We start from the raw sequence: 18,441 nt of genomic DNA, 5'->3' as shown, positions 1-18,441 counted from the left end.
AACCAGGCAACATTATACACATGGCATCAGTGCAACATAAAAACCTGTGTCAGTACGGTGCAGCCATTAAAACTGTTCAGTGCCCGTAGCTTTAATAAATTAAAAGACAGCAGAACAGTTTTAGATGAACACAGGCCTCATGGCAGCTGAAGTCTGGGCTGACTGAAACAGACTGTGTGTGGGATCAACTCAAGTCAAAACTCTCAAGTATTTACAAAAGTCCTGATGATAATGAGCCGCAGTGGTGGAAAGTAACAAAGTACATTTACTCAAGTTTCAGCACTTAAGTACAAAAAGTAACAGCTTCAAAACATGAACATTTGTACTTTTCCTCAAGTAACATTTTAATGAAGGACTTTAACTTGTAGCAGAGTATTTCTACACTGTGATATTATTACTTTAAGTGTCCCGAGTATTTTTTCCACCACTGATGAGCAGCTAAACAGGCAGGATGGAGCCTACTGTTTCAGCCGTAGTCACGCTAACTCCCCTCACCGAACAGCTCTCTCTCTCACCCTCCCTCTCTTCCCTCCACACACACTTCTTCTCTCCTCCCTGACGCATCTGCCTCTAGTGCACCCTACCGACTACATGTGTCTCTCTCGCCTCTGTAAAAGTTCTTTGTTCATAGCACCCCTGAGTTGTTCATAGCACCCCTGTGGGTGAGGCCTGGCACACTTTCGTTGTGTTTTCTCTTTTGCAGCGCGTTTGCCCTTGTCGGCCACCGTAGGGAAACATCAACAGCGTAACTCATCCTGATCCGCGCCATCATGATTTTCTGAGCTAAACAAACCAGCGTCTTGTTTTCAATTCATTCTCGTTTTGTAATTAATTGCATCGTGTTAAATATCAGATCAACAACAGCGTCAGTTTGTTTGGGACATTTATCTGTTACCGACTTAGTGTAACTGACGTTAAATATCATATTCAGAGACCAACATGGTTTGTCTGAGGACTCTGGAGTATCTGGTCTTCATCTGTCTCCTGTTCTGGACTGGAGCTTCTGGAAATAATCAGGGTAAGAAACTACGGACCAGGAAAGTGTGGTCTGTCCTGTCGGACTCACGGACCATTACAGAGACCAGCTCTAGGGGGGTCGGTTCTGTGGTCTGAGCAGCAGCAGTGTGTCCTGTCCGGTCTGGACCTGTCAGGTGTCTGGTCTTTCTCATGGACTGAAGGTCCGTGGTCCTGGTGGTTTGTGGCATCTACATAAATGATGTGACTGTATTAAAATCACAATACGATGTGTAGTGAAGGAGACATGAGGATAGTTGGTGTGGGTGAGGACGATCCAGAGGAGAGGGTTGAATGTGTCCCTCATGTGGAGACAGCTGGTTGTTTCGGCTGTGAAACGGTCTGTAAGGTCTGTGATGTCACCGCTTACAGGGTCATCCTTAAACCAGGACTGGTGTTTGGTTGGTTCTGTTGGGTTCTGTTGTTGGTCTGAGCGGGTTTGAATGGTGTGAACAGAACCAGTTGTTAGAGGAAAGAACATAGTGTCTAGATACACCTCAGTTAATGTCCTGCATTAATCTCACTTTAACATATAGCTAACTGTAGCAAAGATGGTGGTGTGGGGCAGAAATGAGGTAGAAGAAGAAAGAGTCCAGGTTGCTCTTCATCAGGTGAAGATGGGTACCTGGGTCTGGTTTTACCTGGGTCCAGTGTATCAGATGCCAACAGTGGCTCATGAAGAGCACAGCCCTGGCAAAGCAGCTTACGTGAGCCAGGACTGTGGTTCTGATAAGTCTGACTAGTGAGGTTGGACTTGGTTTGAGATTTGAGGGTTTCACAGGTTTGATTTAAAGGTTTCAGATGATTTTCCTGGTAATGGTTTATTGGGCACGGTCCAGGATTTATTCCAGTTCACTGATTAATCACCTTTTTCTGTAGCTGAATTTGACGTCATGTTAAAAACAGACAATAATAAACAGGTTTTTCTTTTATCTGTTGTAAAATCCAGTGTAACATTTTACTGATGGGGCAACATGTCACATGTTCACTCTAACTATTCAAACACTTAAAAGTTTGTACTGGAACAAGATATGAAAATGAAATAAATACTAAATATGTGCCCCAGACTGTGGTCTTTCTTCTGGCATGTAGTCTTTAGCAATATGATGTATTAGTCCCTTACAGCGCTTTGAAAACTCTGGTTCTTATGCTTGGGGTTTATTTGTGGGTTTTAGTTTTTTAATGGCATTTTACTTCAAACTCTTCACATTAAATGAAATTTGTGAATCCTGGCTGATTAAAAAAAAGCCTCAAAAATAATGAAATACATTTTTTTTTTTTTACAGTTTTCTCAGACGTAGTAAAATACATGTAGTACACATTTGGAATAAATAGGCGATGCAGTTCGTTTTATTTCACTTACCTTATACAGTGGGTACGGAAAGTATTCAGACCCCTTTAAATTTTTCACTCTTTGTGTCACTGCAGCCATTTGCCAAAATCAGTAAAGTTTTATTTCTCATTAATGTACACTCAGCACCCCATCTTGACAGAAAAAAACAGAAATGTAGAAATTTTTGCAAATTTATTAAAAAAGAAAAACTGAAATATCACATGGTCATAAGTATTCAGACCCTTTGCAGTGACACTCATATTTAACTCATATGCTGTCCATTTCTTCTGATCCTCCTTGAGATGGTTCTGCTCCTTCATTGGAGTCCAGCTGTGTTTAATTAAACTGATTGGACTTGATTAGGAAAGGCACACACCTGTCTATATAAGACCTTACAGCTCACAGTGCATGTCAGAGCAAATGAGAATCATGAGGTCGAAGGAACTGCCCAAGGAGCTCAGAGACAGAATTGTGGCAAGGCACAGATCTGGCCAAGGTTACAAAAGAATTTCTGCAGCACTCAAGGTTCCTAAGAGCACAGTGGCCTCCATAATCCTCAAATGGAAAAAGTTTGGGACGACCAGAACTCTTCCTAGACCTGGCCGTCCAGCCAAACTGAGCAATCGTGGGAGAAGAGCCTTGGTGAGAGAGGTAAAGAAGAACCCAAAGATCACTGTGGCTGAGCTCCAGAGATGCAGTAGGGAGATGGGAGAAAGTTCCACAAAGTCAACTATCACTGCAGCCCTCCACCAGTCGGGGCTTTATGGTAGAGTGGCCCGACGGAAGCCTCTCCTCAGTGCAAGACACATGAAAGCCTGCATAGAGTTTGCCAAAAAACACATGAAGGACTCCCAGACTATGAGAAATAAGATTCTCTGGTCTGATGAGACCAAGATTGAACTTTTTGGCATTAATTCTAAGCGGTATGTGTGGAGAAAACCAGGCACTGCTCATCACCTGCCCAATACAATCCCTATAGTGAAACATGGTGGTGGGAGCATCATGTTGTGGGGGTGTTTTTCAGCTGCAGGGACAGGACGACTGGTTGCAATTGAAGGAAAGATGAATGTGGCCAAGTACAGAGATATCCTGGAAGAAAACCTCTTCCAGAGTGCTCAGGACCTCAGGCTGGGCCGAAGGTTCATCTTTCAACAGGACAATGACCCTAAGCACACAGCTAAAATAACAAAGGAGTGGCTTCGGAACAACTCTGTGACCGTTCTTGACTGGCCCAGCCAGAGCCCTGACCTAAACCCAATTGAGCATCTCTGGAGAGACCTGAAAATGGCTGTCCACCAACGTTCACCATCCAACCTGACAGAACTGGAGAGGATCTGCAAGGAAGAATGGCAGAGGATCCGCAAATCCAGGTGTGAAAAACTTGTTGCATCATTCCCAAGAAGACTCATGGCTGTACTAGCTCAAAATGGTGGTTCTACTCAATACTGAGCACAGGGTCTGAATACTTATGACCATGTGATATTTCAGTTTTTCTTTTTTAATAAATTTGCAAAAATTTCTACATTTCTGTTTTTTTCTGTCTAGATGGGGTGCTGAGTGTACATTAATGAGAAATAAAATGAACTGCCTGATGCTCAGTTTGTTGTTTATGTGTTGATTTAATGAATTAAATTGAACTTTATAAAGTCAAATGTGTTTCTGTTGTGTTGGCTCATTCAGTCTATGAGAATATACCAACATTTAAAAACTCTACTAATGTGTATTAGATATAAAGGGACACCCAGGGCTGGTTATCTGGTTGGTTCTAAACCAAAACAGAAGCAAACAGCAGAAAAAGCAGCTCTGATGTGATTGGATGAATAAGTGTCCAGGTGTTAACATCACGTCACCAGTGATCAGGAGGTAACGCTGTTTGTTTATTACCAGGACAGTGATGAAGATTATAAACCAAAGTCACTTACATTTGTGTTGACATGCACATTGAATCTACTGGGCATTTGCAGGGATTCAGAGCAGTTTGACCTGGAGCAGGACAAAAGATCCCACTGGTTTTCTCTCAGCTGTTTATTCACAGAATTTAAGTTGTTTTCCCATCAGCCTGATTTCTGTGTTTAAACCTAATGATTAAAGTCTGATCCTCCTTTCAGGAACAGGTGACGTCACAGTGAAGGTGACAGTTGGAGATGACGCCATCTTACCCTGTTCCCTCAGCACCAGGGAGAACATTGTCCAAAAACTCTTTCACTGGAGGAAAGATGGTCAGGACGTGTTCCTGTATGATGCTGGTCTGACATTCAGCATCACCAGTCCACATCAAGATCAGCAGTTCAAAGGACGTGTTTTTCACTTTCCTGATAAGCTGCAGTCCGGTAACGCCTCCATAGTTATCAGAAATACAAAGGTGACTGACAGTGGAAACTACAGCTGTGATTTTCCACATCTTCAGACAGGACGACTGATTTTCAAGATTAGTCTCATTGTTGGTGAGTACTTTGATAAAACTGTGTAAAATGCCATCAGTTTGTAATGTAATTTGAAAGGTGATGCTCCCTGTGACAAATCCATAGAGAATCATCACCTGACTTTACAGTAGATCTCAGATGGTTTTATTTGCATGTAGCAGTTAGAAGTAGTGGAGGCTAGGCTGAGGTCAGAAGTGAGCATTTGTGAGCAGCAGTGTGGTTTCATGCCAAGAAAGAGAACCACAGATGCAATATTTGCTTTGAGAATGCTGATGGAGAAGTACAGAGAAGGTCAGAAGGAGCTGCATTGTATGTATGACAGGGTGCTGAGAGAGGAGCTGAGGTTTTGTATGAGGAAGTCTGGAGTGGCAGAGAAGTATGTTCGAGTGGTGCAGGACATGTATGATGCTGTAAGACAGTGGTGAGGTGTGCTGTAGGGGTGACACAGGAGTTCAAGGTGGAGGTGGGACTGCACCAAGGATCGGCTTTGAGCCCCTTCTTGTTTGCTGTGGTGATGGACAGGCTGACAGATGAGGTTAGACAGGAATCTCCGTGGACCATGATGTTTGCAAGATGACATTGTCATCTGTAGTGAGAGCAGGGAGCAGGTGGAGGAAAATCTAGAGAGGTTTGCTCTGGAAAGGAGAGGAATGAAGGTTAGTCGCAGTAAAACAGAGAACATGTGTGTAAATGAGAGGGACTCAAGTAGAACGGTGAGGTTACAGGGAGTAGAGGTGAAGAAGGTGGAGGATTTTAAGGACCTAGGGTCAACAGTCCAGAGCAACGGAGAGTGTGGAAAAGAAGTGAAGAGACGTGTGCAAGCAGGTTGGAACGGGTGGAGGAAAGTGTCAGGTGTGATGTGTGACAAAAGAGTGTCAGCAAGAATGAAAGGAAAGGTGGACAAGACAGTGGTGAGACCAGCAATGTTGTCTGGTTTAGAGACAGTGGCACTGAGACAAAGACAGGAGGCAGAGCTGGAGGTAGCAGAGCTGAAGATGTTGAGGTTCTCTCTGGGAGTGACGAGGATGGATAGGATCAGGAATGAGGACATCGGAGGGACGGCTCATGTTAGATGGTTTGGAGAAAAAGCCAGGGAAGCCAGATTGAGATGGTTTGGACATGTTCAGAGGAGGGACAGTGAATACATTGGTAAAAGGATGCTGAGGTTAGAGCTGCCAGGAAGGAGGTCTAGAGGAAGACCAAAGAGGAGGTTCTTGGATGTAGTGACGGAGGACATGAGGATAGTTGGTGTGGGTGAGGAGGATACAGAGGATAGGGTTAAATGGAGGCAGATGATTGGCTGTGGTGACCCCTGAAGGGAGCAGCCCAGAGGAGAAGAAGAAGATAGAAAGTCTGAAGTGTTTCCCAGGAGCAGATGGAGACTGAAACTCAAAATAAATGTAATGAGCATCAAAATGACACAACTGTGACACAATTCAAACACAACTGGAAGACAGTTCAGAGAAACCTGATGTGTTGATCTCAGTCTAGTCCAGTGTCTGCATGGATATTAGAACAAGATCACACACAGCACAGACCTTAGCTCCTGTAGCTTCAGACTGTCATGTTCTCACAAACTGACATGACTTTTTCCTCCTTTTCCTCCTTTTCCTCCTTTACCTTCATTGAAGCCTCTTTAATCTGTGACAGGCAATTTGTCCTGTTGTCTGCATGTTCTGATCTTGTTTCCAGGTCTTGTGGAGTTTTTGTGTGTTTTATCTCATCCAGCATAAATCAGAAATACTTCATTAAGCCCTTTGCAGGAAATTTTCCCTACCAAATAGATCTAATTTAAAAGTCATCGAATCATTTAAATAATTACATTTTTTTTATTTTAAATCACTTATTTAAATAATTTAATCATTTAAAACTCTTTAGTATAATTTAGCTCGTGTCCTGTTCGAAAACATTGTCCTTTTGGTTATGTTCAGGTTGAAAACATCCACTAAAATAAACTGCTGTAAAAATATAAAATATATCAGAGAAATATTTTTTTCAACTTTTTTTGCATAAATCTGTTAATCAACTACTAAATCAAGTCAAAACTACTAAATGTCACACACTTGCAAAGAGCAGGAGGTGATATCCTTCAACTCCTGTTGGAAAGAATGAACACACACACACACACACACACACACACACTATAATATGCAGATATCGTCCATATAAAAGCCAGAAACTGAGCTGTCTATGCACAGACCTGTATAAAGGTCTAAAGGGTTCATGGGGCCACTTGGTCGTCAACAGTAAAAATCCCAAATTTTACCTCTTCCCAAAGGAGAAACCACCAACTATCAAGAATGAAGGATTATATAGTGTCATGGCTGTGCAGCCACAAAATGCTGTTATAATGACAGTTAATGGGACAGAAACATCCACGAACAGTAAATTAGAAAAAATTAAAATCTGATGCTGCACAAAAACTAACAATGCATCAAAATTAGTGTTGTTACTAATCTTTGACATTTCCAAGACTGTGATAGGGGTAAAGTAAATATCCTGTCCAGTCACTTGGTTGTGGACTGGATATGCCCTATCAATTGAAAATCATGGATTTTTTAAAACATTTAGGAGTTTTGATGAGAACTGAAAGTATTTAAATATTTATCTGATATATTTTTACAGAAGTTTATTTTAGTGGATGTTTTCATCCTGAACATAACTAAAGGGCAGTGAATTTGCCCACAGTGAATTATTGACCTATGGAAAATTTCTAAATCTTATTATCATAATTTATATCAAATGAAGGTTTGTCTCCTTTGTAATAATTTGTCATTTGCTGAAATACAGTGAAAGTTATGGCCAAATTAAAAGTGAAAACTGACCCTTGGTGGATGAAAACATCCCAAACAGCACATGAGGGTTAAATTCTTTCCCCACCTGTTTTCCAGCTTCCAGTCTCCTCCTTTTCTCTGTGTTGCTGCATTTCCTGTAGATCAGTTCTAGTGTATGAAAACATGAGCAGATCAGTGAATGTTTCAGCTTCATGTGGCCGTTTCATGCTGCAGCTGTTTCTGTCTGCTCACACTGATTTTGTTCCAGACTGTAAGTTAGAGGTCAACTGATTCATCAGGCCGATATTTGCCATTTTTAGCAGCAGCACTTGCTGTGTGAACTAGCACCTCTGCTCATGTTGTTCCTGCCATTTCAGATTTGCATGTCCTCCCACCATGCTCCATGGTCCACAGGGCATGAAGTTGTCATGCTGGGGTCTTACTCTGACTCCATAGTTTGGTGCTGCATGTGGAGGAGATGATGTGATTAGATTTAGTTCTGACTGACTGCATCACTTTGACTTTTATTGAGATAAAACAACTTCTTTTTAAATATTAGTTTGCGTCTTGATGACAAACGTCCAGTCATGTGACCACAGATATTCTTATTAGGATCATATCAGGACATAAACTCATCCATCTGCCTCATTACTGAGTTTAAGTCTAATATGAAGTTTTGCTCTTTCAGATCTGACTCTGAAGGACAGATCAGGACAGTTTCCTGGTGAGTGATGATGTCAGTGATGTCACAGCTGTACATGTGTGTGTGCTACAACTCTCCAGACCTCAGTGTCATTGAGAAATGTTGACTCAGTACCTTCATTCAGTGTAACAGGAAATAAAGTGTCTTAATTAAAATGAATCTTAATTTAAATAGAGCTGCATGTCCTGTGGTCAACAAACCACCAGTTAGTTTAACCTGAGCATCAAGTCAAACTTTGATTTGATTCTCAGTTGCTGTGTGTTATTAAGTGACTGGATCAAATATTTAAATACATTTTTACCTCGTTCAGTAATAATATGATAATTAACCATCACTGAAAACCTCATTTAAAATCTGCTGCAGACACAAACACAGAGAACAGAGAAGGTTGAAACTTCTGACAATAAAATAATGGAGGATTTTGTGCTTCTTAAGATATTTATAGTATAAACAAGTTAAAACATGCGTTCAGCCCCATCCAGTGGTTTATCTGAAAGACAAACTAAATCAGTGGTGAGTCCTGACGTTGATGTTACTGTTTATGAACTGTCCCAAATCTTTCAGCCATAAACACAGTTCAGAGTCAGAGCAGCCACAGCAGGATCAGAGACTCATACAGGCTCAATGTTCTTCTGTCTCCAGCCTCTTTAAACATGAATTACATTAATTAGTGAAACTGCTGGATAGTTGATGAGCAGCAATGATCAGTGACAGAGGTGGATAATAACTGTGCTGTGTTTCTTTAAAAATATCTTATTAGAAAATTATTGAACCATTAACATCCCAAAGAAAGTGGAACATGTGACACCTGAACGGGTCATAGAGTCTAAGACACAGTTTGGTCGAAGTAATTTGGACTCAGACTTTAAAAAACAAACCTGTTTTTAATGTGAGTTTATTTGCTGTTAGTATATTTCAGTTGTAATAGTAATACTCCATAAAGTTTGTTAAATACTGTGATTTTACCATTTACCATGATGGTTTTTGTGACAAACAGCATCAGGTTTTACCAGCAGCTCATTCTGATACTGAAGTGAAGGTCATTTAGTGCATTGAAGTGAAGGTTCAGTGTCAAAGTGCTGGAATAAAACTCAGCCTCAGGTGTCACACACACAGTGCAGCTGTACAAATCAGTGACATCATCACAATCAGGTCTCACCATTGATTTATTCTGATTTGTCTTTAAGGAACATCAGCCATTTCTGACACAAACTCATCAACATCAGTTACATTTATCATCAGACATAGAGGATATATTTAATATATTATAGATTTTCAGTTTAGCCTGATTAAAATAAACATTTCATGTCAGTGTTTAACTTTATGGCTGCAGCTTCAATTCAGTTCCTGTTACATTCAACAATAATCTCATACATATATTGTTCCTAATTATTTAGTCAATAATTGTAAAAAATACTAAAAATTCTGTCACAGTGTAAACTGAAGATATTGTTGTTCACACTATTATAAAATGGAGAGAAATGGAAAACGGCCACATTTTAGAAGCTGGAAGCAAAAGAACTGAGCTGAAAGATGTTCAGTCAGAAATGTCTCTTTTGTTCATTATTATTAACGTCTGTGTTCACAGGTGCAGCTCCAGCTCCTTGTTGTAAGATACTAAAGGTCACAGAGGATGGGGTGGTGCTGCAGTGTGAGGTTCAAGGTGCTTCTCCCAAACCTGATGTAAAGTGGCAGGACGGCGATGGAAACGTCCTTCGTGCTGAGGAGCCACAGGTTTCAGAAAGAGGAGGCCTCTACAACGTCTCCCTCCTCACTACTGTGACCAAGACATCAACAAACCTCTTCCACTGTGTGTCCACACAGAAGGACATCGGCCACAGGACTGAAGAAGAGATCTATGTGCCTGGTAAGAAAATGGGTTTCAAACTGAGGGTAATGCACCTTTCTGTGGTGGGATTTGTTTTTGGTGTTTTAATCTTCCAATACTTTTAATCTGCATAGATTTTTAGACACCTTCAGTTATTTAGAGTTTAGTGTAGTTTATGGCCAGTGTGCTGTACATCACATGCAGTGACACTTTGTGTTATATTGGTTCTTATGGTCCTTTTCAGAGAGACTGTTGGAGGACAAGTCCTGCCATGAGGCCCCAATGTTCATAGGTGGATGGTTTTCTGGAGTCCTGACTGTCTCAGTACCTCTGGCTGTATTAGTAGCTGCAAAGTACATCAGAAAACGCCGTAATAAAGGTGAGTTTAAACGACTGATTGGATCATATCAACATCACAGATACTTTGAGCTGTCACATGTCCAGAGTCTCATTAGCTCATTTATTTAGGAGGCCTCAGGTTTGAAAACTGACACCAGCAAGTGACACTTGAACGTCTCTCAGTGGAACAGTTGAACATCATCTAATGTCTGTGATGACTGACATGAAGTCTTGTTTTTAGTTCATCAGTCTGTCTAACATCAGCACAATCGGTGGTTTCAGGTTGTAGTAGTTTGTAGTGTTTCTGTCTCAGAGGTGTGTGTGGAGCAGAGGATGAGGACAGGATGGTGGGATCTCTGCCTCCATGTACTGAACTCAGTGGAGTTTTATTTTGAAATGACAGGAAGTAGTTGTTGTGTTTTGTCCTTGGATAACATCAGTGTTTGTCTCATGTGGTCTGGTTTGTAATAAAACAGGATCAGGTTTAGGTTAGGGTTAGGGTTGAGGTTAGCCATTTGGTTGTTATGGGTGTAGCATCCCCAGCTAATTGATGGTCTCACTGTTTTGTACTGATGGTTCACAGGCTGTTCATTAATTGTTGAACACCTTTATTTCCTGATGTGAAGGGCACCTTGAACACATCGTAAGAGCTATGAAGTGAACAGAACAAACATTAGCATTTCACATTCAGCTGCACCTTTAGTTTGAAAAGTAGAAAACCAGTCCAGTTCATATCATAGTCCAGGACTCTCATACATCAGTCTGCACATGCAAAGATTAGAAAAGGAACCAAAAAGCCCTGAGGTCAGGATTTGCTGTAAACTGTGATTATTGTCTGTGGAACTTAGTTACTTTACTTTAATATTTTGTAAATGTTCACTTGACTTCTTGAGGAAAATCAGCCAACTCTTTCCTAAAACATCCCTGTACAGTTGAACTGCAAACACAGACCTGTCTTGTCCGTAGACCAGAGCTCAGTCACGTTTGATGCTGCACTTTAAGATAAGAAGATAAACTCTGCACATATAAATCTTGGAGTAAATCAAATTGAAGCTGTAGTTAGAAAACTGACTTTTGTGCTGGAGGATCAGATATTTTGGCAGTTTTTATTTACAACAAAATCACCAGTGTTAAACCAACAGTGAAACGTGTTCACATGTGAACCCTAAAAACATATAAACACACACATATGGATAGAACCTGTAGCAGGGACTGTTCTAGTTCCTCCTCGACCGAGGTTCAGAGCGAGCCGAGTCGATACTAAAATGTGACGTCAACAGACTGTGGGTCAGCGATTGGTCAGGGAGGGACGTCTGACCGCATCCGACACGAGAGTCGAGCCTGCCGTGTTTAAAAACCGGCAGCAGCGACCGTTTGTTTTTCCATTTTTATCGTCTTCCTGTGGTTGTTAGAGTTCACAGTCCTGGTCGTCTACCAGGTCAGGTTCATTTTCTAGTTTTCCTGTGATCTGGTCTGAGCCACATGTGGACTCTGTGAGCCTGAATATAAAAGTTTACTTTATGTGATATTTACTTCTGTTTCCTTTTCTGCAGGTTCTGGTCACGAGAGGAACGGTTCTTGTAACGGTGAATCTGTGAAGCCACTTCAGGACCCAGAAGATGTTTGTTAGGTGTGTGTGTGTGTGTGTGTGTGTGTGTGTGTGTGTGTGTGTGTGTGTGTGTGTGTTTTAAAGAGGGCAGCGTGGTGGATGAGTGGTTGGTTCTTTTGCCTCACAGCAGGAAGGTTCCTGGTTTGAAACCCATCAGGGGCCTTTCTGTGTGGAGTCTGCATGTTCTCCCTGTGCTTGTGTGGGTTTTCTCCAGGTCCTCTGGTTTCCTCCCACAGTCCAAAAACATGTATGTCAGGTTGATTGGTGACTCTAAATTGCCCATAGGAGTGAGTGTGAGTGTGTGAGGTTGTTTGTCTCTATGTGGTTTGATGTTAGTTGTTGAGGTGCAGTGACCGTCAGCCTGAATATGATATTTAACGTCAGAGAAACTAAGTCGTTAACAGTTAAATGTCTGACTCTAGGGCTGCTGTTCTGTGGTCCAGACAGCAACATGTGAAGTGAAAGTGAAAGCGACTTATGGCCAAGTATGGTGACCCATACTCGGAATTTGTGTTCTGCATTTAACCCATCACAAAGTGTGTGCACACACACACACACAGTAGTGAACACACACCTGGAGCAGTGGGCAGCCAATGCCTTTGCCTTGATTAAGGGTCTCACCTCAGGTATTGAAGGTGGACAGGGTGCTGGCTATTCATTCTATCCTGCCAGACCTGAACACTTGAACCTGCAATATGAGTCCGACTCCCTAGTCATTAGGCCATGACTGCCCCTTATAATATCAGCTGTTTTACACTGCATTTTCAGACGCTTTTCCCCATTTTAGTGAACACAGACATTCATTCATTGTTATATGATGAAAGCTGTAATGTGGATGGTTTAGTGATGGAGTTAAGTCCTTTCAGAGCCATTGTAGGCTAAAGGTAAAATCATAGGTAGTCAAAAACAGCCGTTTATACCCTGGACCTCAAAGGGTCAAACCAAGTGGATTTCAGGGGTGAAACATGCCTAATGTTTAAAACAGAAATGGTTGTTATTGGCCCACAACATATAACCAAACATATTCTGCCCTGTACAGACTCTCTCTCACATAAAACAACATCCGCTGCATAAAATCTTGGTGTTTGGTTTGGTCCTAAACTAAACTTTGAGCACCATGTCACAAAGACTGTCCAGACATGTTTTTATCACCTCAGAAATTATCTCCAAAATAAGCTCAATTTGATCATTTAAGGATACGGAGGTGATTTTACATGATTTTATTTATTCACGTCTTGACTGTTGCAACAGTCTGTTCACCTGCCTGAGCCATAAATCAGTTAACTGGCTCCAGGTTGTCCAGAACTCAGCTGCAAGACTCTTGACTGGAAAAAGTAGAATTGACCATATCACTCCTGTTGTAGCTTCCTTACACTGGCTCTCGATTCGTTTTAGGATTGATTTTAAGATTTTATTAATAACTTTTAAAGGACTACGCGGCCTTTCTCTAAGTTATATGTCCCAGCTGCTACAGCCGTATAAGCCTGCTCGTAGCCTGAGATCCTCTGATACAGATCTTCTGTGTATCCCTGATGTTAGAATGAAAACCAGAGGTGATAAAGCCTTTGCAGTTAGAGCCCCCAAACTCTGGGATGACTTCCCTGAGGAAATAAGATCAGCTGATGCAGTACCACCTTTAAAGCTCTTCTTAAGTTTCACCTTTACCAGCAGGTCTTCCCTCATCCCCTTTAAATGGGGACAGCTTTTATCTTCCTCTTATCCTCCTTAGTATTTAGGACTTTGTTGCTCTTTTATGTCTTTTATTGTAAAGCACTTTGTAACTTATGTTTAGAAAAGTGCTCTATAAATGAATTATATTATTATTATAATGTGATTACACCCTGTGGGACTGAATGTTGATGTCATTCCTCCACTTCCTCCACAAACTCAACATCAGGAATCAGTGTTGTAGAACCCAATGTTGGTAAAAGACATTAATTAGTGCATCATCTATATGACCCTGGTTAGGAATAAGGGGGAACAGATAATGGATGGATGTTTAAAGAAAAATTTTCTTATATGAGCTTTATATGTGGTCTGTATATAGTTGTATATAAATTTGTATATAGTTATTTAAATTTGTACATATATTTTTGGTATTTACAGTTTAGACATTTTTAAATGGCTTGTTCTTCAAGCATGTTTGTGCTTTTCAAATGAACATTTTTTGAGTCAGATTTTTTTATCTTGTGTGATTTTGGGTCTCATGTGTTAATGCAGGATGTCAAAGTGAAAAATAACTGAAGTCACGTAGATGAGGTTGTTTTGAAAAAAATACCAAACAGTTTTATGTTTTATATAAAACAGTTTTTAAGGTGAAGTGTAAAGGTAAAATCATAAATAGTCAAAAACAGCCATTTGTACCCTGGACCTCAAAGGGTTAAATTGTGCTAAACATGTCTAAAGTTCTCTGGTCATATGTTTCCAGAAATTTCCACGTCCTTTGAATATTGTTGTAAATATTTTGACTTGATCATGGAAAAATATTTAGTCACTTTACTTCCTTTGATATCAGGTCAAAATATGGACTTTTACTTACACACATCTTTAAAACTGATTATATAGTAGGAGGAAGGTTTTACTGAACAGAAACTGTTACAGTGTGAAACAGGTTTGATGGTTTATGCCAAGTCTTTATGGAGAACCAAAAATAAGAGACATCAGTGTCCACATATCACATCAGATCTTTGTCAGGCTGATTTCACGTTTTCTGTCAGCTTTTATTTTCTGTTTCATGTGATGCAGGAGACTTTTCAATAAAATTAAATTCTGAATAAATTCTGCTCCTGGATAATTTTTTTTTTCCTGCAGGATAAAACATTGAGTTGATGTATTGGCCTGAAGTGTTTCCTGTTTTTAGTCCTGTTTATGTGGTTTTACCTTCCAACCAATCAGAATCTGGAATTTAGTTGAAGACAGTTGTAGTTATTTTGGACTTTATTTTAAAAGCCTATAAAGAGGTAATGAAAATATAAAATATTCTTATACAGTAAATGAAAACATGAGAAAGTCAATAAAATCCCCTCAATGTTTGCACCATTTAAAACATTAACGTATCAGCAGTAATAATCCAGGTGTTTATTTCTAATTCTGCTTTAGTCCACAAGGAGGATTTGTTGGTGTTTTCTCCAGTTTGGGACCTTAAAGGTGTTGGGATGATTTTTTGTTCTACAAGTAAATTAAAATTGAATTGACTGTGTTTATCTGACCTGTCCAGGAAGAAGCAGGTACAGATGATGGATGGATTATTTATCTGGTAACTACTGTGCTGTAATTTGTAGGTTCCCAGTATTTACAGAACATGTTTTAATATCATTTATTTCTCTTGTCTTTTGTTGTTACTCTCTTATTTTTCTGAGGAACCAGTAAACATGTTGTTGGTTCCTGATTCACACTAAAACTTTGACTGTAAATTACAGGCTGTTATAGGATTACTTGTACTTTTACTGGGGTACAGTTCTGAGTGCAGGACTTGTACATGTAGTGGAGTACATGTGGTACTAGTTAAGTGTTTGTACATTTGCAGTTTAAACCAGTGAAGTCTGAGATGACAGACGTCTGAATTCTGCTGATTATGAGTCTGGAATCTCAAAAATCATCTGAAGCCTCATTATCCCGACTCCCTTAGTTCATTGGACCAGCCAGACCCAGTCCTGCTTCCTGCTGGTCTGGATGGTCCAAATAATGGACCTCAGTCTTTATACACACACAGTTTGTTGGAAGGACTCAGCCAAAGCTGGGACACCTGGAGGAAACTGTTTGCCTCCATCTCCAAGGCTTCATTTCCTTCTGCTGCTGCAGGAAAGATGGAAGGAAGCATCACTGCATCTCTGACATTTCACTTTCTGACACTTTACCACTTTGGACCAGTTCAGCTTAATTTTTTTTTACCAAACTGTTTTCTGGTGAGTCTTTACCTCCGCACAGCAGGTGGCGCTATGCTTTGGAGTTTTCAATAAACCGGAAGAGGAAGATTCAAACAGTAGAGCGGGAACTCGAACAGACGATGATTGAAACCAAAGTCCGGTTGTTGTTTCCAGGTGAAATGTTCAGTATCACGTGAGGAGCCTGGACCGAGGGACCGGTCGGTGGAAGGGAACGAAGACCTGAACGTGGAGATGCACCTGCCGGTGAAGGTGAGCCATGGGGCCGGGAAACTGGGGAGAAAACCGTTAAATGTACCGACTGAGAGCCCCGTTATCAGCCCGGTGTCCGTTAGAAAAGACTCTTGTTATTCGGTACTTTTGCGGAGACTTTGTCCTAAAACTAAAAGACAATTAACTTCATTAAGTTTCTTGTTGTGGTTTGTCCAACTTCCACACCCTAAAGATTCACCTTCAGGACAGGAGGTGGCAGTTTGCTCCTTTGAACGCTGGTTGCGACCTGCTGTATCACGTTCAGATGAGGCGGTTTGTGCTGTGCTACTAATGATTTAGTCCTGGTCTAGACCTGGTCTAGACTAGCACAGTTTGTCCAGCAACAGAACACCACTCGGGTTTGTATCGGAGAGGTCGTTCCTCCCAATCACGCCCCTCCGGGGGGGGGGGGGGGGGACTCCAACACGTGGCGGCTGAAATGGGGAGCTATGAGCAAGCCCACAGCAGCTCGTCGCCTCTCACCCCGAGCATCTCCAGAGTAGAAGAGAGTCCAGCCCCTCTCAGGATGACATGGAGGAAACCAGGTGGTCTTGCCTTTAGTCTGCAAAAAGCATGTAAGAATCGTCAGAGATAAAAACAGTGCATTTCTGTAAAAAACAAACATGTTAGCATGTAGAGAGATGACTCACTGTCTGGATTTTGCGGGAATATTTTCAATATAATGGCTGTCGGCTTTCATGTAGAGAGGAAGGATGGATGTTACTGGAGTGTGAGCTCTCCCGTGGATTATACGTTGGACACCCAAAAGGACTGGACTGGATAAAGACTTTGCTTTCAACGAGGAGTATCTGAAGATTTCATGCTAACGGATTACTCGCTGGAAAGGACTTAAGAGAGTATTTGTCAACGCGTCTGGATCTGCTCACGGACATTGTGTTTCTTTTATCAGACGGTGAGATCGATCCAAACAAACTGTACATAGAGGCTATTGACACACACACACACTATTGCAATACCTCTTTAAAAAGGTGAAAAGCTCCCTTTTAATTTGTGTACACTTTGAGTTGTTACAAGCCTTTGTCTGGCCACAGCGCCGGTGTCGTGGCGTTAAACGTGTGCCGTCAGAAAATAGTACCTTTTTAATGTGTGTTTGACTTTGTTAAAAATTATTAATATCAACCCTTCAAAATAAGAGCATTTCGTTTTATTTGTGTAAGTTACAGGAAGTGATCACGGTGTTTGTATGGTAACTTAAATTCGGACCAGTTTACATGCAGCCACACCATTTGTGTCCTTTATTCATCCATTAACATGTTATTTGGTATTCACCACTTATGTATACTGGTTGTTACTTTATAATGTACATATTGCTACGTATGTCTCATTGTTAGTATTCACTGTATCTGTATTTCCTTTATTCTTAGGAAAACCACAAATATACCCGTCCTGACAGACTATGTCACTCACATCGGATTATTAAAGCGCCTTAAATGCAACTCGGCGACTCTTATTTATCCTTATCTATCTGGGCTTTGAGTGGTGTTCTGGCCGACACACCGAGGTGACGATAGTGCCAAAGACCGAACCAGTGTTATAGATCAGGCAATCTGGGTTTTCTTACCTACAGTACGATTAAAACAGGATTATATGTTTTTAGTATGTGGCAACTCGCTGGATACTGTCATGAATTACTGATGTTACAGGCGGGATACAGATTATTTCAGATGCAGGTTCCCACCTGACATAAATTGTATCCCCCCTCCATGATGTCAAATATTACTCAAACATCCTGAATGTTATTCTTTACACATTTCTGATCACGCTTCTTAACACTGGAGACTTTGGACAACTTTCCTTCACTACGGCTAAAGTTACAGGGGGATACAATTTATTTCAGGTGGATTATTTGCATCTGAAATAATCTGTATCCCCCTGTAACATCACACTATGCAATAATATGATGGTTGTGATCATTCAGAGTAATTCATAACAGTATCCAAAACTAGACCTCAATTTATTCTGCAATTAAAAGTCGGTTATACAAACAAGTGTTGTTGACAACGTGATGTGTTTCTTGTAGGCTTGTTTATGTTTCCTGTCGAACTCGATTTTATTGTAGCTGTTTAATGTGCAGGCTGTTTGATTCAGTATATTGTATTGAAAGAAAAATCCGATCACAACGTGTTTGAATGTAGCTTCCAAACAGGGACCTCACAATCTCAGAGCATCGCGGAAGCTCGACAAACACGTCAAATAGGCTACAGCCTGACATGACGCTGACAATGGCTGGAAGAACTTCCGACAGAAAGATAAACAAACTA

At 40.9% G+C, this 18,441-nt stretch overlaps 1 protein-coding gene and 1 long non-coding RNA gene across 4 annotated transcripts; both read left to right on the top strand.

Annotated features, from left to right (window-relative positions):
* The first annotated feature begins 740 nt into the window (after positions 1-740).
* On the top strand, positions 741-12,094 carry LOC113130552 (butyrophilin-like protein 1). 3 transcript variants are annotated; one of them, XM_026307283.1, is made up of 6 exons: positions 741-1,018; positions 4,456-4,791; positions 8,233-8,268; positions 9,836-10,114; positions 10,320-10,454; positions 11,968-12,094. In XM_026307283.1, the coding sequence occupies exons 1-6, from the start codon at positions 940-942 to the stop codon at positions 12,042-12,044; spliced, it is 942 nt and encodes a 313-aa protein (XP_026163068.1). In that variant the 5' UTR covers positions 741-939; the 3' UTR covers positions 12,045-12,094. The 3 variants fall into 3 exon arrangements, with proteins under 3 accessions (XP_026163068.1, XP_026163067.1, XP_026163069.1); XM_026307282.1 differs by lacking the exon at positions 11,968-12,094 and having other exon boundaries at positions 10,320-10,858; XM_026307284.1 differs by lacking the exons at positions 8,233-8,268; positions 11,968-12,094 and having other exon boundaries at positions 10,320-10,858.
* A 3,903-nt stretch (positions 12,095-15,997) lies between these two features.
* On the top strand, positions 15,998-17,076 carry LOC113130558 (uncharacterized). The gene is made up of 2 exons (XR_003295713.1): positions 15,998-16,734; positions 16,864-17,076. It is a non-coding gene; the product is annotated as an uncharacterized LOC113130558 (long non-coding RNA).
* Positions 17,077-18,441: the final 1,365 nt, after the last annotated feature.

This window comes from Mastacembelus armatus, chromosome 5 (assembly GCF_900324485.2).
Source record: "Mastacembelus armatus chromosome 5, fMasArm1.2, whole genome shotgun sequence".
In the NCBI taxonomy this organism is placed as follows: domain Eukaryota; kingdom Metazoa; phylum Chordata; class Actinopteri; order Synbranchiformes; family Mastacembelidae; genus Mastacembelus; species Mastacembelus armatus.
Note: the sequence above shows the minus strand (reverse complement) of the source record. Positions and strands in the feature narration are given on the sequence as shown.

What these genes read in the sequence shown, in the direction of transcription:
- LOC113130552 (XM_026307282.1), top strand. Translation starts at nt 940, where the DNA reads ATGGTTTGTCTGAGGACTCTGGAGTATCTGGTCTTCATCTGTCTCCTG. An exon ending in CAGATCAGGACAGTTTCCTG is followed by an intron (nt 8,269 to 9,835) that starts GTGAGTGATGAT and finishes CTGTGTTCACAG; the next exon opens with GTGCAGCTCCAGCTCCTTGT. An exon ending in AGAAGAGATCTATGTGCCTG is followed by an intron (nt 10,115 to 10,319) that starts GTAAGAAAATGG and finishes GGTCCTTTTCAG; the next exon opens with AGAGACTGTTGGAGGACAAG.